This window comes from Nicotiana attenuata, unplaced genomic scaffold (assembly GCF_001879085.1).
Source record: "Nicotiana attenuata strain UT unplaced genomic scaffold, NIATTr2, whole genome shotgun sequence".
In the NCBI taxonomy this organism is placed as follows: Eukaryota; Viridiplantae; Streptophyta; class Magnoliopsida; order Solanales; family Solanaceae; genus Nicotiana; species Nicotiana attenuata.
The window spans coordinates 62,468-85,597 of NW_017673383.1; the positions used below are offsets into that span (position 1 = coordinate 62,468).

The 23,130-nt window shown below is 37.9% G+C and overlaps 2 protein-coding genes across 2 annotated transcripts; one reads left to right on the top strand and one right to left on the bottom strand.

The window, feature by feature from the left end:
- Nucleotides 1–683: 683 nt before the first annotated feature.
- On the bottom strand, nucleotides 684–2,498 carry LOC109216225. Its single transcript, XM_019380361.1, has 2 exons — nucleotides 2,274–2,498; nucleotides 684–1,986 (listed from the first exon to the last, which is right to left on the bottom strand). The coding sequence occupies exon 2, from the start codon at nucleotides 1,981–1,983 to the stop codon at nucleotides 760–762; it is 1,224 nt and encodes a 407-aa protein (XP_019235906.1). The 5' UTR covers nucleotides 1,984–1,986; nucleotides 2,274–2,498; the 3' UTR covers nucleotides 684–759.
- A 1,345-nt stretch (nucleotides 2,499–3,843) lies between these two features.
- LOC109216224 lies at nucleotides 3,844–4,979 on the top strand. Its single transcript, XM_019380360.1, has 3 exons — nucleotides 3,844–3,998; nucleotides 4,103–4,108; nucleotides 4,259–4,979. Exons 1-3 carry the CDS (start codon nucleotides 3,844–3,846, stop codon nucleotides 4,977–4,979), a joined length of 882 nt encoding a protein of 293 aa, XP_019235905.1.
- Nucleotides 4,980–23,130: the final 18,151 nt, after the last annotated feature.

Below are 23,130 nucleotides of genomic sequence, written 5' to 3' on the forward strand. Positions count from 1 at the left end.
ACTTACCTTCTCGCATATCAAAGCTATATAACACTCTTTTAGCTTATATTCTCTTGTTCATCAGCTTGCCTTATCTTTACTTGTTCTGGCATCAATCAGCTCGAGGGCGTTCTTACACGAGGGTTGAATTCTGTTCAACACTGGATTGTTTTACTTTGTTGTTAATTTCTATCACTAATCTTTACATTTATCAATTGGTATTAGGTGAAATCACGTGTCCTTAAAATCACATTATAAGTTTAATTGTTATCCAATTTTAAGGGTAAACAAAAAAAATATATGATATTGCTTTGATAATTCCCCTGTTTTGTTATAAAATAAAAATTTATAGACTTTGCAAAATAAATATTGCCCGTTATGATATAGAATAAAATTTATCAGTCGTATACTTTCAAATATTATTTCACTATAGTGTAGGATCGTGCAACGCACAACGGATTTGCACTAATTACAACTACATTTGAGATAAAATTGTAAAATAAACAATGCTACATCATGAAAACTAAGTGGCTCAAAGAAAATAGGGTACTTAGTATATCAGCAGGATATGGAGAATAATTAAGAAAACTAGGATGGGTTATAGGACACCTAAAATTTAGCATGGTAAAGAATTTAACATTAGCTAAAGATTTGGAGTTTTTCCAATTCCAATGCAAGAAAAGTAGAAACACATTGAACCTCCACTAAGAACGGTATTTGATAACTTAACAAAGCACCAAAATTAGAAAGATTAAGAATAACAATAAAAAGCGAGGAGAGTTAAGCTATTGCCAGTAGGCTGTTTATATAAGTCCTACAAACATAGAACCTTTTCAGTTGCGGCAATTCAAGTATCTTCACAGTTTTATGATCTAAATTATAAGAAAATAAACCTCTATCGCGCAGGTAAAAGAGAAGTTCACCGCCTTGGATGTTAATAAGCATTATCCACCAATACACGTCTATGTATGCCGACCCGGGCCGAGTGTAAGGCAAACTAAAAGGAAAAATTTTCTCGTCAAAGAGATTAACCTTGTACCTTTTGTTCCATGCCCTCATTTCATAGTCTTCCAAGATCCATATATCCACTGCATATTCAGAGACAAGCAAGTGACAAAAAGACAAATGGTTTTCCTTCACTAAAAGAGTCATAGTTGTATGCACTTTCTTTGAGGTACACACACTTCCAGGATGAGGCATAGTAGAGAGTTCTTCCTTATCCATTCTATATACCATGATTCCATTTGCACAAGGAGGAATCCCTTCTTCTTCAAAATCAGTATACATAATCCAATGCAATGCTCCATTAACAACCGCGTGAGAGTTACGATATGGCAAAAAGTTGAAAGTGGACGACGAATGGATTTTCCTCCACGTTTGTGTCTTCAAAATGTATACAAAATACTGACACAAACTCCCTTGTGCTTGTACATAAAGAAGTTTGAATTGTCTTGTTAATGGACAAAAATAAAGAGCACACGATTTTCCGGGTTTTGGCATATGTTTTATGGTTACTTCCTCTTGTGTTATCGGGTTCAAAGCATAATAAATAGGGTACATGGGATCAGCAAACAGAAGAACTCCTTGACAAGAGCATTGAAGAGTTGGGGGTTTTTCCCAGTGCTTATTATTGATCATAAGCTCAGGCCTGAGATGAAGTTTCCTGAACACATTCTTCCCATAAAGATGTTCAGCACCAAACACATATAATTGCTGCACGTTCTTGATACTCTTGTAATAATCATGTATGAGCAGCATAGGTGATCTAGTAGCTCTACTGAGATGTACGGTGGCAAAATAGTGTGATGAGATCAAAGCTCTCAAATCCCTACAATCCCTTCGAAATCTAACAAGGCAATCTAATGGAAGTCTACTCAGGATATCAATAATAAGACAATCTGGCAAACGTCCGAAAGTTTCTGCAAAATCTTCTTCATCTTTACATATTATATTGAATAATGAACCCAAGAGTTCTCTAGTCCAAGTGAAGCATTGAAGTGCCATGACCTATGAATCAGAAAATAAGAAAACTACGGTTTGATATGACAGCAAACTATACACATATCGATCCTAAAAAAAGAGAAATAATACAAAAATAAACCATGATAGATTGCAATTTTCTCTTTTATAATGTAATTAATATGATACAGAATTGATAAAGAGGGGTATAATAATGGAATAAGAAACTCGAATCACAAAATATGGACATGACTAAAACTCAAATCATGCCAAAGCTTAAATATATAGGAAATAAACAAAAATATAAATATCAATCACTTGAGACAGGAACTTACATCGAACCAAATACCAGGGGCGAGAGCGACGGCTGAAAGCAGAGAAGGGAAGACAGATTTCTCGAATCAATTACTCATATAAATCATTCAGGAATCGATTATCTGTGGATGAGAAGTTGATTTGGCTTTGGTTCTGGTTTTAGAATTGTTTTTATATTTGTTTTGGACGACAATACTTTTACTACTTGAATTGGGAAGAAATTTTTTGACTGGTTCTGGGTTTGCGTTTCCAAAAGTATCACTAAAACCCTAAATTATTTTTCAAACTTTCTAACGGGTAAAAGAAATAATATAGTAATATTTTTCAAAAAAAGAAGAAGCAATAATTAGGTGGGGAGGGATAAGGAAAGGGATCAATATCTACGGGCGCGTGTAATCCAAATTCATGAATAGAAATCATGTAAATAATATTTTAAAAAAAATGTGTTTAAATTAGAAAAGTAATCAAATTTATGAATTTTTGAAATGATAAATGTCTTAATATATTATTCCCTCCGGTCCAAAATAAGTGATTTTTGGCTTTTTTTATGGTCCAAAATAAGTGATTTTTCCAGATTTCAAGAATGAATTAATTATTTTTTTCCTATATTGCCCTTGGAAATTCTAGTAAATAGAAGTCTTTTAATGTCTTGATAAAGTTTTGATATATGAATTTCTTATTTTCTTTGGAAATCAAGACGAACTTTATTCACATTAAGTGTTCTTCCATGAATAACTTACTCTATGGATACATTTTTAGAGCACTAAGTATGTTAGAAATAATAAGTTATTTTTTGCAATTGTACACTCTTTTTATTTCTTCTTTTGATGCAATGACTATTTATTTCAATTGTGTATTTTTACTTTTTCAGGTAAAATTTGTAAAAAGTATATTTTTAGAGCACCATATTTAGAGCTATATAAAAAATCTTAGCCAAAATAATTGATTTCAAACTATGTATTTTTATAACTTTGTATATGCCTTGACTATTTCTTTCAATTGTATAAAAGTTTATTTTCAGGTCAAATTTAAAATAAGATTAACTAAAACTTCATTATTTTTAGCCAAATAAGAAAATTTAGCATAAATTATGTAGTTCTATCCAAGTTTATTATAAATTGTATTCGAAAAAAATTGTCTAAAAAAGTAACATACTTATAAAGGTAAAGATATATTTTATTTTTTGAAAAAAATGCCATATATACAGAAAAATCCATGCAGCAGGCGAGTGCACCCACATTTTTTTGCCACATCAGCGTCTTGGGGGTAATGGCTCTCAAAAGGCAAAGTTGAAGGGGGTAATTAAGATTATGGATATTTTAGTGCTGTAACTAATAATCCGCGTCAAGTTTAGGAGGGTGGTAAGGTATTCTCCCCACAATAAAAATATAAACCATCATAAAATAAAGCACTAAATCTTACGAGAAAAGTTAATCTGAGAAACCAGCCTAATGCAGTCCACCCCACTTTAGAGAAAGATTAGGCATGTTGAATAGATGCGCAAAAATTCTAATATCTCTCTAAAAAGATTCTCTCTACAACGGCTCTTTAGCTCCCCTATTCTAACGCGTACGGGTCATGCTCCACAAGATGGAGCCATCGGGAGGCATCCCTCCGGCGCGTACGGCGGTTCAATCGCCCCCATCAGGCAAAATAGCTCCCAAAGAAGTCACAAAACAAGAAAATATTTCCTATGCTAACACCATTAGCGCCCCATCTTCATCTTCTCAGATCCCCAACCCAAGGTAAAACCGGCAAGAAAAAGAAAAAGTTATTGCAAGATATACGACTCACAACGGAATGCTGATGGTGATTTTCAAAGCTAATGACTACTATGGCATAATGGCAGATTCTTGTAAGTATACTATTATGGGTAGATTTCTTAGACCACGCCCCCAAATTAATCGAATTAGGTCGAGATTTAGGGAAATTATTCCCTTAAAAGGGACGGTCAGAATATGGGTCTATGATAATCATAATGTCTTCATTGATCTCTTTAATGAAGACGACTGGAAACAGTATGGTTCCGAAGGGTAATTAAAATAGATGAAATGCAAATGTGGCTACAAAAGCGGTGGCCGGACTTCAAGCCAGAAGAGTACTTACCAGTCGCTCCAGCCTGGGTTCTCTTGCCCGCTTTACCATATCATATGCACGATTGGCATTATATTAAGCAGCTTTTGAGCTTCGTTGGTTCTCCACTTGCCCTAGATGTTGCTACAATGGGAATAACTAGGCCAAGTATGGCCAAAATTAGAGTGGAGGTCGATTTGCTTAAGCCGTTACCACAAAGTGTATTTGTGGGACAGGAATTTGACGATTCACCGCTAAAAGGTTATACTCAAAAATTAGAATATGAAGGTCATGTGCCGAAGTATGGTAAATATTGTCAAAAAGTGGGTCACTACATAGTTAATTGTAGGTCTCTAGAAAAGGAAAAGGCTGCTCAAGAGAAGGAGGAGGGTGAAGGTGACAAGATTACCAAAAATAATGAGGATGCACAATCTATGAACAAAATGAAGGGAAACAACAATGAAGGCATAGAGGAGACAATTCAAGCAGACTCACACAGTGTCGACATTGAAAAAAAGCAACAGGAAGATGGACTAGATGATAATAAGATCATTAAAAACAAGGAGGAGAAAAGTATGAAGAAGAAAACTAAAAATAAGAAAGCCAAAAAGATGCCAAAGAAGAAAAGCAAAGTCAAGTTCAAACATGCCTAGAACAATAGCAAGAAGAATATTGTCTCTATATCGACAAGCAAACAAAATGATCAATCTTTAGCAGAAATTAGGGACAATATGCAGATTTATGAAAATCCAAAATCTCTAAATGTACAGGATGAGGGGAAGCAGAATACTTTTACTGGAATTGGTACAATAGAAGGGCAAGAAAGGAAGAAGGCTACTAACATACAAATAGAGAAGGGTAAACAGTCTTCACAAGATAAAGAGACTATCAGGTTGAAAGAAGGCAAGGCAAAAAATAATAAAAAAACATGTTCACTGTGACTCAAACACATCTACTGTTCCATCAGAAATAAGAAATTTACCAGGTATAAACTTAGTTGTCGACTTGGATGACAAAGAATGGGAGTGTTGATACCCAATTTTGTTCTGTATATTTTTATATGCAAAATACCTTTCAAAGTAACATATATATGCATATATAAGTGTGTCCAAATATTTTAGTATTTTTTCTAATTTTTAAAAGATTTCTAAATCAATTTATTGCCCTATTTTAGTATTACAAAAACCAATAATGATTTCTCAAATCATCATTTCTGGTGATTAAATTATTTTATTCTTATATTTATACCAAAATATAGCTAAGGTAATTGTTTGCACATTTTTTTACAAATGTATTGAGTATTTTAAAATTAAATTGCACATATTTGCAATTTTAGCATATCTTAAGATTAATTGCGTTTATAATTACAAATTTGATTCCAGTATTTTTAATTTAATATTTACATATTATTAATTAATTTAGAACTTTTAATTTGTTTCCAGAAATTATTTTACTATTTTTATAAAATAAAAAGGAGAAAATGGCTATTTAAATACTAGCCCTAATTATTTCAATTTTAGCCTAAATTAGCCCCCATTAAACCCAATCCCAATCCCAAATTACCCGGCCCAATTCATAAATTACCCTCCCCTAAACCACTCAAATAACCCGCCCGGACCTCTTCTTTTAATCATAGCCGTTGATCTAACAAATCAACGGCTCACACGCATTCTTTCCTTTTTTTAATTTACCAAACCCCCAACCCTAAATCATTTTTAATTATCCGCCGCCTCTGAAACCCTCCCCTCTCTCAAACACTCTTCAACCTTCTCTAACCCTATCCACATCCGCTCTGAAATCCACTGGAATCTATGGCCATCAAAGCTATATGAGTCTTACACCTACCTCCTGGTGCTCTTACGTGGCTGATACCTGAAGACTCAAGGCTTGACTATGAAGGGTTGAACCCAGAACAGCGTCGATTCGAGGTCTCAGGGTCACCTCTGGCCTTGCTCCGGCGTACCATGGTTGTTTGAGTCTGTTTCTGACCTCTTCGACGCAGATCTGTGACCTTTTCAAAGCCTTTCTCATTTCTAGGGTTCTTCTAAAACCCTAACCCTTCGAGGTTCTCTCTGATTTCTTTAGATCCATTGTGTATCTATGCTTTCCCTAAGTTTTCAAACGATTTCTCTAACTTTTCTTTCAAAAATCACTTTCAGAACCTTTCTTTTCAGATTTAGGGTTTTCTGAAAAGTGTTTTAAGTGTTTTTATGAGTTTTCTTTGTCATGCGTGTGTATTTGAGTCTACTGTGTCCTTGTATCATGTTCTTATATGCTTCTCTTACTGTGCTTTCCTATATTATGATCTCGTATGCTTTTACTGTGTTCTTGTGCTTTTTTTTTTCTTCCATGTTCTCGTATGTTCTTCTACTATGTTTTCTATACTATGTTTGTGTATGCTTTTCTACCATGTTCTGTTATGTCTCGCCTACTATATTTTTCTATTGTGTTCTTAATTGTTTTACTATTTTCCTTCTACTGAGCCCTTTCAAAGTTCTTCTAGAAAACCTCTTTAAGCATGTTTCTTCTACTGTTCCTATCAGTATTTTTCCTTTATTTTTCCTTGAATGCTTATATTGTGTTCTGCTATCATGTTTTCTTATGAGTTTCTGCTGCTGAAAGGAACATGCAAGAGGTTTCAGTTCTGAAACCTCTGAGCCTGTTTTGACTACTTGCCTTCTCATCTCTGTACTTAATTCAAGGTGGAAACCCTATAATTTGGGGATTCCGCCATGTTTAATTGTGGGATTTGATTGAACTAGGGTTTTATTTCAAAACCCCTAATTCCTTTAGACCAACTCCAAGACTCTGAATTGAGTTTGGGGCTTCCTTGTTTTCATGTGATTTTGACCTTTTTACTAAAACTCTTTTACACTGGATTTCTCTATAAATTTTACAATATGTTGGCCCAAGTTCAGGTGAAGTTTTGAAGAATGACAAATGAACTCAGTTATGGACTAGGTCCATCATGTGAGGCACAGTATTTATCAACCTAGACATGTGAGATACACGTGAAAGAGATAAGTCTCAGTGATCAAGCAGCAATATCTCCTGAACAAATCGAAAAGTTTGCATATTGAATGAGGAGAGAAAGTATCCTCATGGGAAGAGGACACAATCCAGATAAAGGATAAGGTTGGAGTTTGTATTGTTCAAGGACTCAACTTCGATGGAAGATCAACAATTGATCTCAATCAAACTCTGATTACTAACTCATTAAATAATAGTGATTGTTCTCTTTTACAGGTATTGCACAAACGCAGAAGTTAAACTAAATTGACAGCAAAAGAGCGAGGCAATTTTGCAAGAAATTTATGTAAGATTCAAGTGTCCATTCCTGAAGCTACTTGAACAAGATAGAAGAACCAATTCTATTGTATTTATTCTTATTCTAGTTCAATTGTAGTTGGTAGTTTAAAGTTGTACCTTTCCAGTTTTTGTAGAAGCAATTGTAATAGGTACTTTGAGTATTCAAGTTATAGGCTAACTTGAAGGTGTCGCAACAGTTGAAGCTGTGTGCCACACTGGGATTAGAGTTTAATCCTTAGGTTTACAAGAGTTTTGTAAATGCTGTTTTGGCTCAGTGATTTTAGTGAAAGTTTGGGAAAATCCTACTGATTAGTAGGTCGTGGTTTTTTTCACCTTTTGAGCCAGGTGTTTTCCACGCAAAAATCTCTGTGTTCTTTATTTTATGTACTCTTAATTCTGCAAACAGTAGTAGTAAGTACACCTAGAAGAACCAGGTTCTTCTAGAGAGAAAGTTGGGTACCACACAAATCACCCCCACTTGTGTGGTATTGACGTTTAGAACATCAATTGGTATCAGAGCAGGTTATCCTTGAAGAGGCTAACACCTTAGGAGAAGAACAACATGAGTGCACCACCTGGGAACTGGGAAGGGCAATCCAATGCTAGGCCTCCACTTTTCAATGGTCAGTACTATTCTTGGTGGAAGAACAGGATGAGAGATCACATCATAGGGGAAGACTATGAGCTCTGGGACATAGTCACTGATGGTCCCCTACCAACCACAAAGAAGAATGCTGAAGGAGTTGATGTGCCAAAGACAAGGGCTGACTGTACTGCTGAAGACCTGAGGAAGTGGGAGAAAAATGCTAAGACCAAGAAATGGCTTGTGTGTGGACTAGGTCCGGATGAGTACAGTAGGCTCCAAAGATGTACTACTGCTAAGGAGATATGGGACACTTTGCAAGTGGCCCATGAAGGAACACCTCAAGTGAAAAGATCAAGAGGAACACTGTTGTATTCTCAATATGAGAATTTTACTATGAAGGAAGGAGAAACTATCCAAAAGATGTATACTAGGTTCACTACACTGACAAATGAAATTAAGTCTCTTGGAAGGGTTATTCTTGAAGAAGACAAGGTTGAGAAAATTCTGACAAGGGTTCTGCTAGTCACATGGGAAAGCAAAATCATTGCCATTCAGGAATCCAAGAATATTGCTACTCTCAGACTGGATGAACTGATTGGAAATCTGACTGCTTATGAAATGAGAAGGCAAACCATGACGATGGATACCCCCAAGAAGGAGAGAAGCTTAGCTCTCAGAATTGCTGAAGGTTCAGATCTAGAAAATGATGAGATGGCTATGATCACTAGAGATTTCAAAAATTACCTGATGAGAGGAAAGGGTTCTTCAAGAGGTACAACCTTCAACAAGACAAGAGCTCCTGAGAAACAGACCAATGAGGGTTGCTACAAGTGTGGTAAGACTGATCACATGATCAAGAATTGCCCTCAATGGGAAATTGAGTGGAAGAAAGAAAGGGCTGAACGAAGGAACAGGAAGAAGGAATAGGTTCAACAAAAAAGGAACAAAGGTTAAACCAAGGCTATGGTTGCTGCTTGGGGAGAAACCTCAGATGATGACTCAGAAGATGAAGCTGAGGAAGAGCAAGCACTGATGGCCATCGGAGAATCAGATGATGAACAAGAGATAAGTATTCTCCATCTCAAAGACAAGATTAAATTCTTGTCTAAAGAAAGGTTGGCTGAGCTATTACTAGACTTCATTGATGAGTCTGAGATAATTAACAATGAGAAGGAAGTTGTGTCTAGGGAATGTGTGATCCTAAAAGCAAAATGCAAAAGTCTAGAGTCTAGGGCTAATGAGAGTGATAACACAAATGCTGAGTTTAAGAACCAAGTTCTTGAACTTGATAACAATGTCCTAGAACTTAGGTTTGAAAACATAAAACTGAGACTAGGAACAGGAAAGAAGAAAGCTGATCACATATATCTCACTCTAGAAGAAAATTTGGGAAAAATGAAAGATGAATTGTATAAGAAAGATGAATTCATGAAAGTCTAAACTGAAGATCTAGGAAAGGTGAAACATGAACTAGACAGAACTTGCAAGTGGAACAGGGCTTTTGATGCACTCTCTTGGCTGCAAGAGCATCACAGTAGCAACAAGAGAGGACTTGGCTATGGGACTCAAGCACCAAAATGGGACCCTAAAAGCAAGTACCTCACACTTCTTGAAAACAAAATATGCACACACTGTGGCAAGACTGGTCATTACAAAAATGAATGTAATGCAAAAGAAAAGGACAGTCAAAAGAACAAAGCTTTTGTTCAAAAGGAAAATAAGTTGCCGGGATGGGCAAGAAGGAATTTGATTCACCCTTTTCCTTATAGAAAGGGACCCAAACTAGTTTGGGTTCCTAAGACTAACCCCTGATTTCCTTTTGCAGGTCCAAGTGAAAAGGAGGAGCCAAATATGGTATATGGATAGTGGCTGCTCAAAACATATGACTGGGGACAAGGACAAGTTCCTTTCACTTGAGGACTTAAAAGGAGGTAATGTCTCCTTTGGTAATGGAAAGAAAGGTGAGATCATTGGGATTGGAAAGGTAGGCAAAACAGATTCTCATTCCATAGAGAATGTCTGCCAAATAGATGGCTTGAAGTATAGCCTAATAAGTGTGTCACAATTGTGTGACAAAGGTAACCTTGTGGCTTTTACCTCCACCAAATGCTTTGTGATTAACCTTATCACTGACAAGACTATTTTGCAGGGAAAAAGAGATAACAATATTTACATTGTAGATTTGTCCACTCTTTCAGAAAATGAACTCACTTGTTTAAGTGTGTTGGTTAATGATCCCCTCCTATGGCACAAAAGACTTGGTCATGCAAGTCTAAATCAGCTTAACAAGTTTGTGAGGCATGTGCAAGAGGGAAGCAGGTAAGATCATCCTTCAAAAGCAAGAAAATGGTAAGTACAACCAAGTCGTTGGAACTGGTCCATATGGATCTATGTGGTCCAATGAGAACCATGAGCAGAGGTGGAAAGAAATATGTAATGGTGCTAGTTGATGATTATTCTAGATTTACCTGGGTTCTATTTCTAACCTCCAAAGATGAAGCATTTGACATGTTCTCTGCATTTGTTAGAAAAATTCAGAAACAATTATGAAATCAACTTGCCTCCATTAGGTCTGATCATGGAACTGAATTTGAAAATTCCAAGTTTGCTGAGTTCTGTGATGAAAATGGTATAGATCATAATTTCTCTGCTTCTAGGAACCCTCAACAAAATGGAGTAGTTGAAAGAAAGAATAGAACTCTTGAGGATATGGCTAGAACCATGCTACTTTCTAGTAAATTGCCTCACAGCTTCTGGGCAGAGGCATGTAAACACTGCATGTTACAAAATCAATAGATGCATGACCAGGCCTCCGGTAGAGAAGACTCCCTATGAGTTACTTAAAGGGAGAAAACGAAACATATCCCATCTTAGGGTATTTTGTTGCAAGTGTTATGTGCATAATAATAGAAAAGACTCCCTAGGAAAGTTTGATCCCAGACGTGATGAGGGAGTATTCTTGGGATATTCTTCACATAGCAAAGAATATTAAGTGTTTAATAAAAGAACTTTGTGTGTAGAAGAAAGTGTGCATGTAGTATTTGATGAAACTAACATTCTTTCTGAGAGACAGGAACATGAAGATGAAGCCATTGGATTGGTAAAAGAATTGACTGAAGCATCAGCTCAGGTCAAAGTGGCACCAACAGAAGGAACAGGTGATGGAACATGTTCTTCCATACAGGGCAACCTGACAGGGGGAAGAAATCAAAGAGAAATTGAAATAAATTCCTTGAAGGAACCTGTTCATGATCCTGTCTTCAGCAAATGGTAGAAATATCTAGCGGAAGCCAGTTTGTTGTGAAACCTCACAAGTATCAAAGTTCTCATCCCATTGAGAAAATTCTTAGTGATCCAACATCTGGAGTTAAAACCAGATCACAATTAAAGAATCTGTGTGCTTTTGATGCTTTTCTATCTATCATTGAACCTAAAAATGTTTTTGAGGCTTTGCAGGATGCAGATTGGGTGAATGCAATGCAGGATGAGCCTAACGAGTTTGAAAGGAGTCAAGTTTGGAACCTAGTTCCAAGACCCAAGGACAGATCAATCATTGGTACAAAATGGGTCTTCAGGAACAAACTTGATGAAGATGGAACAGTTACAAGGAACAAGGCAAGATTGGTGGTCCAAGGTTACAGCCAGGAGGAGGGCATAGACTATGATGAGACTTTTGCTCCAGTTGAAAGAGTAGAGGCAATCAGACTTCTCATAGCCTTTGCAGCACATATGGAATTCACTCTTCATCAGATGGATGTCAAAAGTGCCTTCCTAAATGGCTACCTAAAAGAAGAAGTGTTTCTGAAACAACCTCCAAGGTTTGAGAGTAAGGAATGTCCTGAGCATGTGTACAAGCTGGACAAGGCTCTCTATGGACTCAAGCAGGTCCCAAGAGCATGGTATGAACGACTGTCAAAATTCCTGCTGGAGCATGGTTACAAGAGAGGTAAAATAGATAGTATCTTATTCTTAAGGGAAAAAGGTAAGGATATCCTTGTTGTGCAAATTTATGTTGATGACATAATCTTTGGGGCCACCACTGACAAGCTAAGTAAGGACTTTGCAAAATTAATGGGGAGTGAGTTTGAAATGAGCATGATGGGTGAGCTTAATTTCTTCTTAGGCTTACAGATCAAACAAAGTCCAAATGGAACCATGATCCATCAGTAGAAGTATACAAAGAGCTAATCAAAAAGTTTAAAATTGAGGAATCTAAAGAAATAGACACACCCATTGCAACTGCCACTAAATTAGATGTTGATGAACCTGGTTCATCAGTTGATCAAAAGTTGTATAGGGGTATGATTGGTTCACTCTTGTATCTCACTGCTAGCAGACCTAACATTGTTTTCAGTGTAGGACTTTGTGCTCGTTTTCAGGCAAATCCCAAAGAGTCTCACTTGACTGCTGTCAAGAGGATACTGAGATATCTAAAAGGAACCACTGATCTGTGCCTTTGGTATTCTAAAGGTAGTAATTTTGATCTAGTAGGATATGCTAATGCTGATTATGCAGGTTTCCTAGTGGATAGAATGAGCACCTCAGGTATGGCACACTTCCTTGGTTCATGTCTTGTTCATGGGCTACCAAAAAGCAAAACTCTGTGGCCTTATCTACTGCTGAAGCTGAGTATGTTGCTGCTGCTTCTTGTTGTGCTCAATTACTATGGATCAAACAACAACTGGTACATTTTTGAATTGAAGTGGGATGTATTCCAATATTCTGTGATAACACTAGTTCTATAAGTATGACAAAGAACCCTGTTCATCATAAGAGGACTAAGCACATAGATGTTAGACACTACTTCTTAAGAGATAACTATGAGAAAGGATTGATTTCAATAGAATTCTGTGCTACTGATAAACAAATAGCTGACATCTCTACTAAAGCACTGAGTAGAGAAAACTTTGAGAGGAGCAGGTTGGGATTAGGGATGATTAAGATCACCTAATAGGTCCAGTTCAGAATGCACAATGAAAAAAAAATTGGAAAACAAAATGAAAAAATTTTTGGTTAGGAGTTCTAACTATTGTGTAAATATCTAGATCAATTCTTACTCAGTTTCATACATCAGTATACTCCTGTGACATATGTATATATGACTCACTGATCTCTTACAAAGTTTTTTCTATTATGAAATTTGAGGCATGTTCAAGAGAGTTCTACTTGAAGAACCTGGTTCATCAGTATATGCTTATGAGAAAGTTCAGGTATGTTTTCTATACGTTGCACAATTAGAAAGATTAATTTTTCAATCATGAGCAGAAGTCCTACATTCATCAAATTCCTAGAAATTCTATCCGTTGAGCATTGAACCAGTTTCATTCTCCTAGAACTCTAAAGAAAACGGGATTTTTGCCTAAAATCTAGCGTCGCCTATTAACCACTAAGAGACCGGAATTCTAAAGTGATTAGACTTCTAATTGACTCCTGCAAAAAGTTGCCGTTACTATAATTACTTCTAATCATCTTTAAATACTCACCACACCCTTCTTCATTATTTCATAACCGTCAAAAATCCTCTCTAGTTCTGATTATCTTTTTCTCTCCAAAATTCCCAAATCTTCTCCAGAAATAATTTACCATGACTAATCCCCAAGATAATCCTGGAACTCCCCTACCAGTATCCCCTTCTAATACATCCTCATCTACACCCCCTAGTGTAACCCCAAAACCAAGGTTCCGCCTGCAGAAAATGTTGGGTAGAAAAACTGTAGCTTCTGGTTCTTTGACAAAAGCTCTAGATGAGAAATTGAGGGCTAGCCAGAAGAAGGAAAGTTCTGCTAAAGAATCTGACTCCAGCTCTGAGTCTGAAGCTTTTATCTCTACCAGCGAAGGTGAAGAACATGGTTCCTCTGACACTGACAAGAATCAAGAAACCCCTGGTGAGGTAAATGCTTGTTTGGTATTTTCTGATGTGGTTGAAAATGTAGATAATAGGTTTGTTTTGGTTGGTTCTGTGAAAGATGTAAAGGGGGTTGAGTCAAGTAGGAAGGGAAGTAAAAAAGAAAGAAAAAGTTCTTGCTATCTGTGGAGGTGTGGAGGAGAGTGGCAACAAGTCAGGGGGAAGTGGTTCTGGGGAAGCTGCTGAAGGTCTCGTTCATCTGAGCAAGCAACAGGATGAACCAGGTTCATCTGTTGAGGAAACCCTAGCTGACATTCTGAAAAAGGTTGGAGCCACCTATGATCCAAAGAAGTGCAAAGCTTCCTCACAAAAGGCTCAAACTGCTTCCAAGCCAACAAAGAAAAGTAAAGTGTCATCGCCAAAGCCTACTGTCCCTTCAGTACCAAAGGGAAGAGCTACTAAAGCAATGTGAAGCAAAGTGAAGCAGAATTGCAGAAAGCTCTAGAAGAGAGCAGGAAGAAAAAGAGGGAAAAAGGAAAGGTTAAGGTTGTGGAGAGTGTTGGGATTGCAGAAGAAGAAGAAGAGGAGATGGACCTGGTTCATCAAGAAAGAGGAACAACTGAAGAAGTTCCTACTCCCAAACCAAAAAGATCCAAGACTTCTTCCAAGAAGTCTTCCTCTTCACCTGTATCTGCTGAACCCTCATTAGCTAAAAGAACCAGATCTGCAGTGAAAGGGAAACAGGTAAAAATTACTGAAGAAGAAGAAGAATGGAGTGGAGAAGAAGAAGAGGAGGAGTCTGAGAAAGAACAGGATAGGTTTGCCATCTTTGGTAGGAGAAATTTTATGAAAGGCAGGTTGTTGAAAGACCTGGATGAACCAGGAATGAGAAGATTGGTGGATACCCTAGCTGCACAAGGGTGGAAGGACATGGTCCTTGAAATGGATGGGAGGCTGGCTAGGAAGGAGCTGATTGAGTTCATGGCAAATGTCACTGTGAAAAATGGGGTAGTCTCCAGCATGGTGAAGGGTGTAAAAGTAGAGTTTCATGCAAACAAAGTGGGTTAGATTCTGGACATACCAAGTGAAGGGTATGATGACTATACAAGGCAAAGGTGGCCATGTCTGGAATCTCTCCCCACTGCTCTTCAAATTACTAGAAATTTCTGTGATGCTGCAAATGCTGAAGATGTACCTGAAGCCAGATTTGTTCAGAAGAGTGAGATGAGACCTGAGCACAAGGTCTTATTTGAATTTGTGAACAAGTGCCTGCTGCACAAACAGGAGAGAAGGCATACTGCCAACTATATGGACCTGATTCTTTTGGAGTTCCTTGAGAGTGGAAAGCAGATAAATTGGCCTGCTTTTATTGTCAAACTACTGGACAGGGTCATTAATGGATCCAAGGCACATGCAACTCCATATGGGTTCATACTCACAACTGTGCTGGACAGGCTAAGGCTTCCTTTGAAGAAATGGGAGATGGCATCAAGCAAGGAGCAATTTGGTGTTAGGACCTTATTGGCTTGTGACTATCCTGTCAATGCCACCCCAGTTGAACCTGGTTCATCTCTAAAGACACCAGTGAATAGCAAGGTTAGGGCTTTGATTCAAGAGTGTGGAACTAAGGATGCTGAAATTGCTAGGCTTCAGGCTCGTGTTGCTGATTTGGAAGCTGAAAGAGATGGCCTTCGAGCTAAGCTAGCAAAAGAAAAGGATAAAAGTGAAGGAATGCTTAAGAATATGCTCAACCTTCTCCAAACCCAGCCCTCTAGTTCCTCCAAGCCTTAGGTCTTCCAGTTCTTGTTTTTGAACCTATCTAGAACCCCCTTGTGACCCAGATTCGGGACTTTTTCTGTTTTTGTTGCTCATGTTTGGAAGTTTTTCTTTCTCTTTGTGGTCTGTTTGTGGAAACATATCCTAATCAATGACAATTGCTTTTTCTCTTGTTCTATGAAGATTCTGATCTTAATAGTTAATTTTGTTTGTTGGTTGTTGATTAATTGAACCATGTTTTCACTTGCAGTTGCCCCAGTGGCTATGAGTAATTATTTAAATCTCGGATTCACAATATTTGCAACTTTTTGATGATGCCAAAAGGGGGAAGAGATATTGTGCTTTACTTGTTATTCTGAATAATGTGATATTTATAACCTGATTAAACCTGGTCCTTGATGATAAGTTAAAATTTCTAAGTTAAAGTGTTGATGATTAAGCTGAGTTCCACAGGTTCTCTGATCAGTAAACGCACAGAGTTTGTCATCATCAAAAAGGGGGAGTTTGTTGGCCCAAGTTCAGGTGAAGTTTGAAGAATGACAAATGAACTCAGTCATGGACCAGGTCCATCATGTGAGACACAGTGTTTATCAACCTATACATGTGAGATACACGTGAAGGAGATAAGTCTCAAGGATAAAGCAGCAATATCTCCTGAACTGATCGAAAAGGTTGCATATTGGATGAGGAAAGAAAGTATCCTCATGGGAAGAGGACACAATCCGGAAAAAGGATAGGGTTGGAGTTTGTATTGTTCAAGGACTCAACTTCGATGGAAGATCAGCAATTGAGTCTCAATCAAACTCTGATTACTAACTCATTAAATAACAGTAATTGTTCTCTTTTACAGGTATTGCACAAACGCAGAAGTGAAACTAAATTGAGAGCAAAAGAGCGAGGCAATTTTGCAAGCAATTTATGTGAGATTCAAGTGTGCATTCCTGAAGCTACTTGGACAAGATAGAAGAACCAATTCCATTGTGTTTATTCTTATTCTAGTTCAATTGTAGTAGGTAGTTTAAAGTTGTACCTTTCCAGCTTTTGTAGAAGCAATTGTAATAGGTACTTTGAGTATTCAAGTTATAGGCTAACTTGAAGGTGTCGCAACAGTTGAGGCTGTGTGCCACACTGGGATTAGAGTTTAATCCTTAGGTTTACAAGAGTTTTGTAAATGCTGTTTTGGCTCAGTAATTTTAGTGGATGTTTGGGAAAATCCTACTGAGTAGTAGGTCGTGGTTTTTTCACCTTTTGAGCCAGGTGTTTTCCACGTAAAAATCTCTGTGTTCTTTATTTTATGTACTCTTAATTCCACAAACAGTAGTAGTGAGTACAACTAGAAGAACCAGGTTCTTCTAGAGCGAAAATTGGGTACCACACAAATCACACCCCTCTTGTGTGGTATTGACGTTTAGAACATCATGATGGCACCTAGTCTTAAGAACATATAGAGGTAAATTATGCAATTAGACAACTCAATCATAACAGAATACTTCCCATAGGATGAACATTAGGACCTAAGAACCCTAAAGGCAATTTTCCCACAAATAAGCCCAAGCACACACACTCGTCACCTCGCGTGCACGGACTACAATTAGCATGGAAGACTCAAGTCCTAAGGGGAAGTCCCCCACACAAGGTTAGGCAAGATACTTACCTCAAAGACGACAAACCAATGCTCAAAAATGCACTTCTCGGGTGAAAAGACCTCCGTACGGCTCAAATCTAACCAAATTAACTTCAAAGCACAAATAAAACACATAAGAAACTATTCCAGATCATAAAGTTTCAATCTTTAACAAAACCTAAAAATTGGTCCAAAAGTCGACCCCCAGGCCCGCACCTCGGAACCCGACAAATTTTACAAAATCCGAATACCCATTCCAATATGAGTTCAACCATACAAAATTTATTAAATTCCGATGCCATTTGGCCCCTCAAATCACGATTTTTCGTTTTAGGAATTTCCTTCAAAAACCAACATTTTCCTCAACTAAAATCACAAATTAAATGATAAAAATGAAGAAAAAATCATGGAATATAATCAATTCTAAGTTAAGAACACTTACCCAAACGTTTTGCTTGAAAAACCCACAAGGAATCGCTCAAAACCGAGCTCTAGAGCTCCAAAAATGTTTAGAATGGCCTAACCCTCGATTTGGATAACTTATATTCTGCCCAGATATTAAAGCATCGCGAATGCGGAGGAAGTATCGCGTTCGCGAAGAAGAAAAATGAAGGCTGCCCAGATGTGCTTCGCGAACGCGACAGCACGCACGCGAATGCGAAGAAGGAAAATATTATGGCCCAGAGATTGCTCTTCGCGAACGCTTGAACTAGTACGCGAACGCGAAGGGTGGGATGGCATAAGTACGCGAACGCGATGTATTGATGTGAACACGATGAATGAAGAGACAGAGCTACACGAACGTGAGGCTTTTTACGCGAACGCGAAGAAGGAAAATGAGGCGACCAGCAGAGACACTTTGCAAACGCGGGAGGGGCTTTGCGAACGCGAAGGAGGATATCATATACCAGAAACAGCAGTTCAAAAACAAGGGAAAATGACCTGTAGCCCATCCGGAACACACCCGAGGCCCTCGGGGCCTCAACCAAACAAGCCAACATATCCCATAACATCATTCAAACTTGTTCCAACCCTGGGAATGCTCAAAACAACATCAAAACACCAATTTAACATTGGATTCAAGCCTAAGTACTCCAAAAACTCTCAATTTACGCTTTCGATCAAAAGGTCTATCAAACCTCGTCCGAATGGCCTGAAATTTTGCACACACGTCACATTCAACACTATCGAGCTACTCCAACTTGCGGAGTTCCATTCTGACCCTCGGGTCAAAATTTCACTATCGAACGGGAAACTTCAAAAATTCAACTTTCGGCATTTCAAGCCTAAATTAGCTACGGACCTCCAAAACACAATCCGAATGCGCGCCTAAGTCCAAAATCACCATACAAAGCTGTTGGATTCATCAAAAGTTCATTCTAGGGCCGTTTACTCAAAAGTCCAATTCGATCAAATTCTCACCGCTTAAACTCCCAAAACTAGATTCCTTCTTCAAATTTTACTCTGAACCATCCGTTATACTGAATTCAACCATGCACACAAGTTGATACTTGTATTATGAAGCTTTTCCAGACCTTACGCCGCTGAATGGAGCTTCAATTCTCAAAACGACCGGTCGGGTCGTTACAAGCAATATATTTTCAAAGATAATCCTCCCCTTCACAAAGCCAGACTGATTGGATGAGATCAAAGAAGGAAGAATCTTCTCCGATCTATTATGTAATACCCTAGAGATCACCTTATTAATGCAATTACGAAGACTTATAGGTCTTAAATCTGAAAAAGTTTGAACCTGAGGTTTCTTAGGCAGAAGCACAAGATTTGTATGTGTTACTGACTTTGGAAATGATGCACCTCCATAAAACTCCAGCAACAACCTGAATATGTCCTCCCTTAATATGTCCCAACAATGTTGGTAAAACAAACCAGTAAAACCATCAGGGCCACTGGCACTATCTCCACTTAATACAAATACTGCATTCTTAACTTCACCAATGGTAGGAAATTTGCACAGTTCCAAGTTCTGATCCATAGTTACCATATTAAGCACATTATTCGGTAGCTCAAAACTAGTAGAATCCCCTTCACGTGAGAATTGTTCTTGGAAAAATCAACTACAACATCATCCATAAGATGTTGAGACTCCAACCAGGAACCATCTCCATTCTGAATTCTTTTGAGTTGCAGTTTCTGTCTCTTGCCATTCACATGGTTATGAAAGAACCTTGTGTTCCTATCTCCTTCAGCAAATCACTTCATGCCAGCTTTTTGCTTCCAATACTGCTCCTCAATGCTAAGATATTTCTTCAATTCAGCTTGTGCCTTTTGGAGTACAATTCTGTTATCAATAGTTGGCTCCTCCTCAATCATCAAGAAGGAATCCCCAATAAAATCAGCCACCCAATTCTGTCTAACAACCTCCTTAAAAGAATCATGCTTTGCACAAAAGTTAAGAAATCTGAAAGGCTTCACAAATTTCTTTGCATCATCTCCACAACTCATCAACAAAGGTACATGATCTGATCCTATTCTTATAAAGTGTTCTACTTCAATATCAGGAAAGAGATTTTGGAAATGTAGGTTGATAAAGATCCTGTCCAACCTCTTAAAAATACACTCTGCATTAGGTCTCCCATTCCACCATGTAAACGGACTTCCTTTGTAACCAAGATCAAACAATCCACATGAGTTCACACAGAATGCAAAGTCCTCATATTCTGGAGGATATAATGGAAGGCCACCTATCTTTTCTTCTTCACTAAACACCACATTGAAGTCTTCCCCAACCAACCAAGGTAACTACATGTCACTAGCAAGATACTATAAGTTGTCCCACCATTCCAACCTCTCAAGTGATGAGAATTTAGCATAAACAAAAGTCATCAAAATGTGCTTACCAATGTCTTGATGATATACCTTGATAGTCACCTGCTGCTCAGTATCAATCAATAACTCCCACTCAACAACACTGTCAAAGAACAACCATATTTTGCCATTAATGTTTGAATAAGCAGCATCCATTCCTAACGTTCTCCTATACCTCTGAATATGCCCAACTTTTTTGAAATGGTTCCATGAGCGCAACAATGAAAAAACCATACACCATATGCATATTAATCACCCTCTGAAAGGCATGCTGAGTTCTCACAGACCTTATATTCCAAATTAAAGTATTAATCATCATTTAGTAGTTGAAGCTGCCCTCTTGGGCAATTTTTTTTTAGGTTGATGTGGTTCTTTGTTCAGCGCTTGCTTCTTCCCCTTCTTAACAATCTTCTCATTAAACCTAGGTGATATGTCAGTCTCCTTAGTCACATATTTGAAATTACCTGTTGTTGATTCATCATCACCTTCATCTTCAAACTACCTTTGCTCCACCATTGCATTCTGAATATCAACTGGAATTACATTGTGTATGATTATATCATGAAGTATTTGATTAGGTGACTGCAGTGGTATATTAATTTGAATCTGCGTTGGCTCCCCAGTACCTGAAGCACATGCCATTGGTAGTGCTTCAATAACTCCAGTGTTCTTCAAAACTATAGCATGTTCAATTCCATGTGTGTCATTCATTGTTGCCTTACTTAGTGCCTCAGAATTCTTCTCCATGACTCTCATATTCTCTTGCATCACCTTAAATTGAAGCTCATAGACAGAACTTAATTTAGGGATCACTATAACATACTGTGCAGGAATTACTGTTCCATTGAGATTGCCTAGCTTACCATAACCTGTTTCATGATCTGACCTCACTGTATCTTTAGGACCTTTGTAGAAACATTCTCCAATTGATCATCACCTGAAACCTCCACCGGACCACCCTCAACAGTGGACAAAACCTCAACAGCTCCCTTAGAGTTTACTGTTACATTGGCCTGTTTCTTGGCCAAATCATCTTCAGCTGATTTTCCACTTGGATTACGTTCCTTAGATTCTCCTGAAGCTCCTCCAGCTGGAACATTACTTTGCTGATTGTTTGGTTGTTGAGAATCATCAACCCTCGTTTTCAGTAAATTAGGGTTTACTGTAGAACTAGGGTTCTTTACACCTGCAGCCTTTCCTTGCTTGTTGCTCATGTTTTCCTCCATTCCTGCACTTGTTTTTGTACCTGTTTGATCCTCCATTACCTCCACCTCATCACTCCATAGTGGTCTTCCTGAATTGACTTCTTGAATCTCCCCATTCTTGTCTGATTCTTCAAAAGTTTGGAGGGGATTTCATGGCATGAATGATTCAAAGTGACATTGAGCTGCCTTATTTCTTCTTTGTTAGCCCCAAAACGTCTATGCACCCATTCCAATGTAGAGTCCTTCATATTATCCTCCTCAATCCCATAATTAATAGGATTAGGAGCATTTTCCTTTTCCTTACTTTGAATCTCATTCCCTATAGTTTTGACAATCCTAGTAGGCGTAGGATTCCCATTCTTCATTGTCTGATACTTTCTCAACTGCTTCTTTTTTCGCACGCCTTAGTTCTTCAATCTTTTGAATCCCACCTCCAATAGGATTAGGAATTCCTTCTTTCCCAGCTAACCTAATCCCATTGCTTTTAGGATTAGTGCTGGAGTTTCCAGTAATATGCACCTTCTCCTTCTCCTTCTCCTTCTCCTTTACTTTCTTGGCTTGATTGTCCCCTTGTTCCTTCTTTTTGCCGTTGACCTTGTATTCTCCTTTGCCATCAGTAATCCTCAACATAGTTTGATCCAATTCTTCTACTTGTAAAGCATCAAATTTGTTCTTGACTGCTACTGCACCTTCAGTGACCTTCCCTTTATTTTTGCCATCCTCTTTCTCTTTTGGATTGTCAATTATGTGACCACTTCTATCTCTTTGAGGGTTGACTCTAGTTCAAAAGACAAACCGATGGACTTTTTCTTTTTGCAAATCAAAATTTCAATTTTCTAAGGAAAAATCAAAGGGACGGTGGCTATTTATGCAATATTATACCTAAAGAAAATGTGTCTATCTTTGCAATAATGTCCCCTTCACACTTTCAAATAATGTTTGAGCTCGGTTAAAGGCACTTTATGAGAAAAGTAATGCCCTATTGACAGACATGTCCGTTCTTGCGAGAAATCCCTTCGACAATTCTGGAGATGTTCTAAAGCTACTCCGGCAAAAATGGCTTGAGACGTAACCGAAGATGGGCCGGCTTACTCATTTGACCAAAACACCGGATACATTTTATTACTTTTGATTATTTTTCCAAAAATGCGGCCGAACCCTATGTATGTTACCTAAATATCTCACATCCGGTGAGAATCAGACCTGCGCAGTTCGATGTATTTTGACACAACAGAAAAACATGCTTTTTGAAGATATTGACTCATTTTGAAATGACTTTCTTTTTCATTTTTGTTTTTTACAAAATTTCGGAAGAGTTTCGAGACTTTTTCAAATACCGGGGTTTTTCAGAACCAGGTCAATTTCTCTCTCCTATCTCACTCTTTGCTTTTCTCTTGTTTTTCTTTCTCTAGCCAATCGACATGCAAGCCAAAACAAATAAATACACAAATAGCACATAGGATGCATCAGGATGATCTTTTATTTTGGGTGCACCTGTCCTAGATGGACCCAACCCCTGTGTTGAGTTCCTAAAGTCAAATGCACGTGATGTTAATGAACGTTCCTACTAGGGATCCGGCATGAGGCTATGTTATTCTAGGTTTAAAAATCTAGCGGTGTGTTCTAGACATGG

Coding starts and splice junctions, on each gene's coding strand:
- LOC109216225 (XM_019380361.1), bottom strand. CDS start 1,983: ATGGCACTTCAATGCTTCACTTGGACTAGAGAACTCTTGGGTTCATTA.
- LOC109216224 (XM_019380360.1), top strand. CDS start 3,844: ATGGAGCCATCGGGAGGCATCCCTCCGGCGCGTACGGCGGTTCAATCG.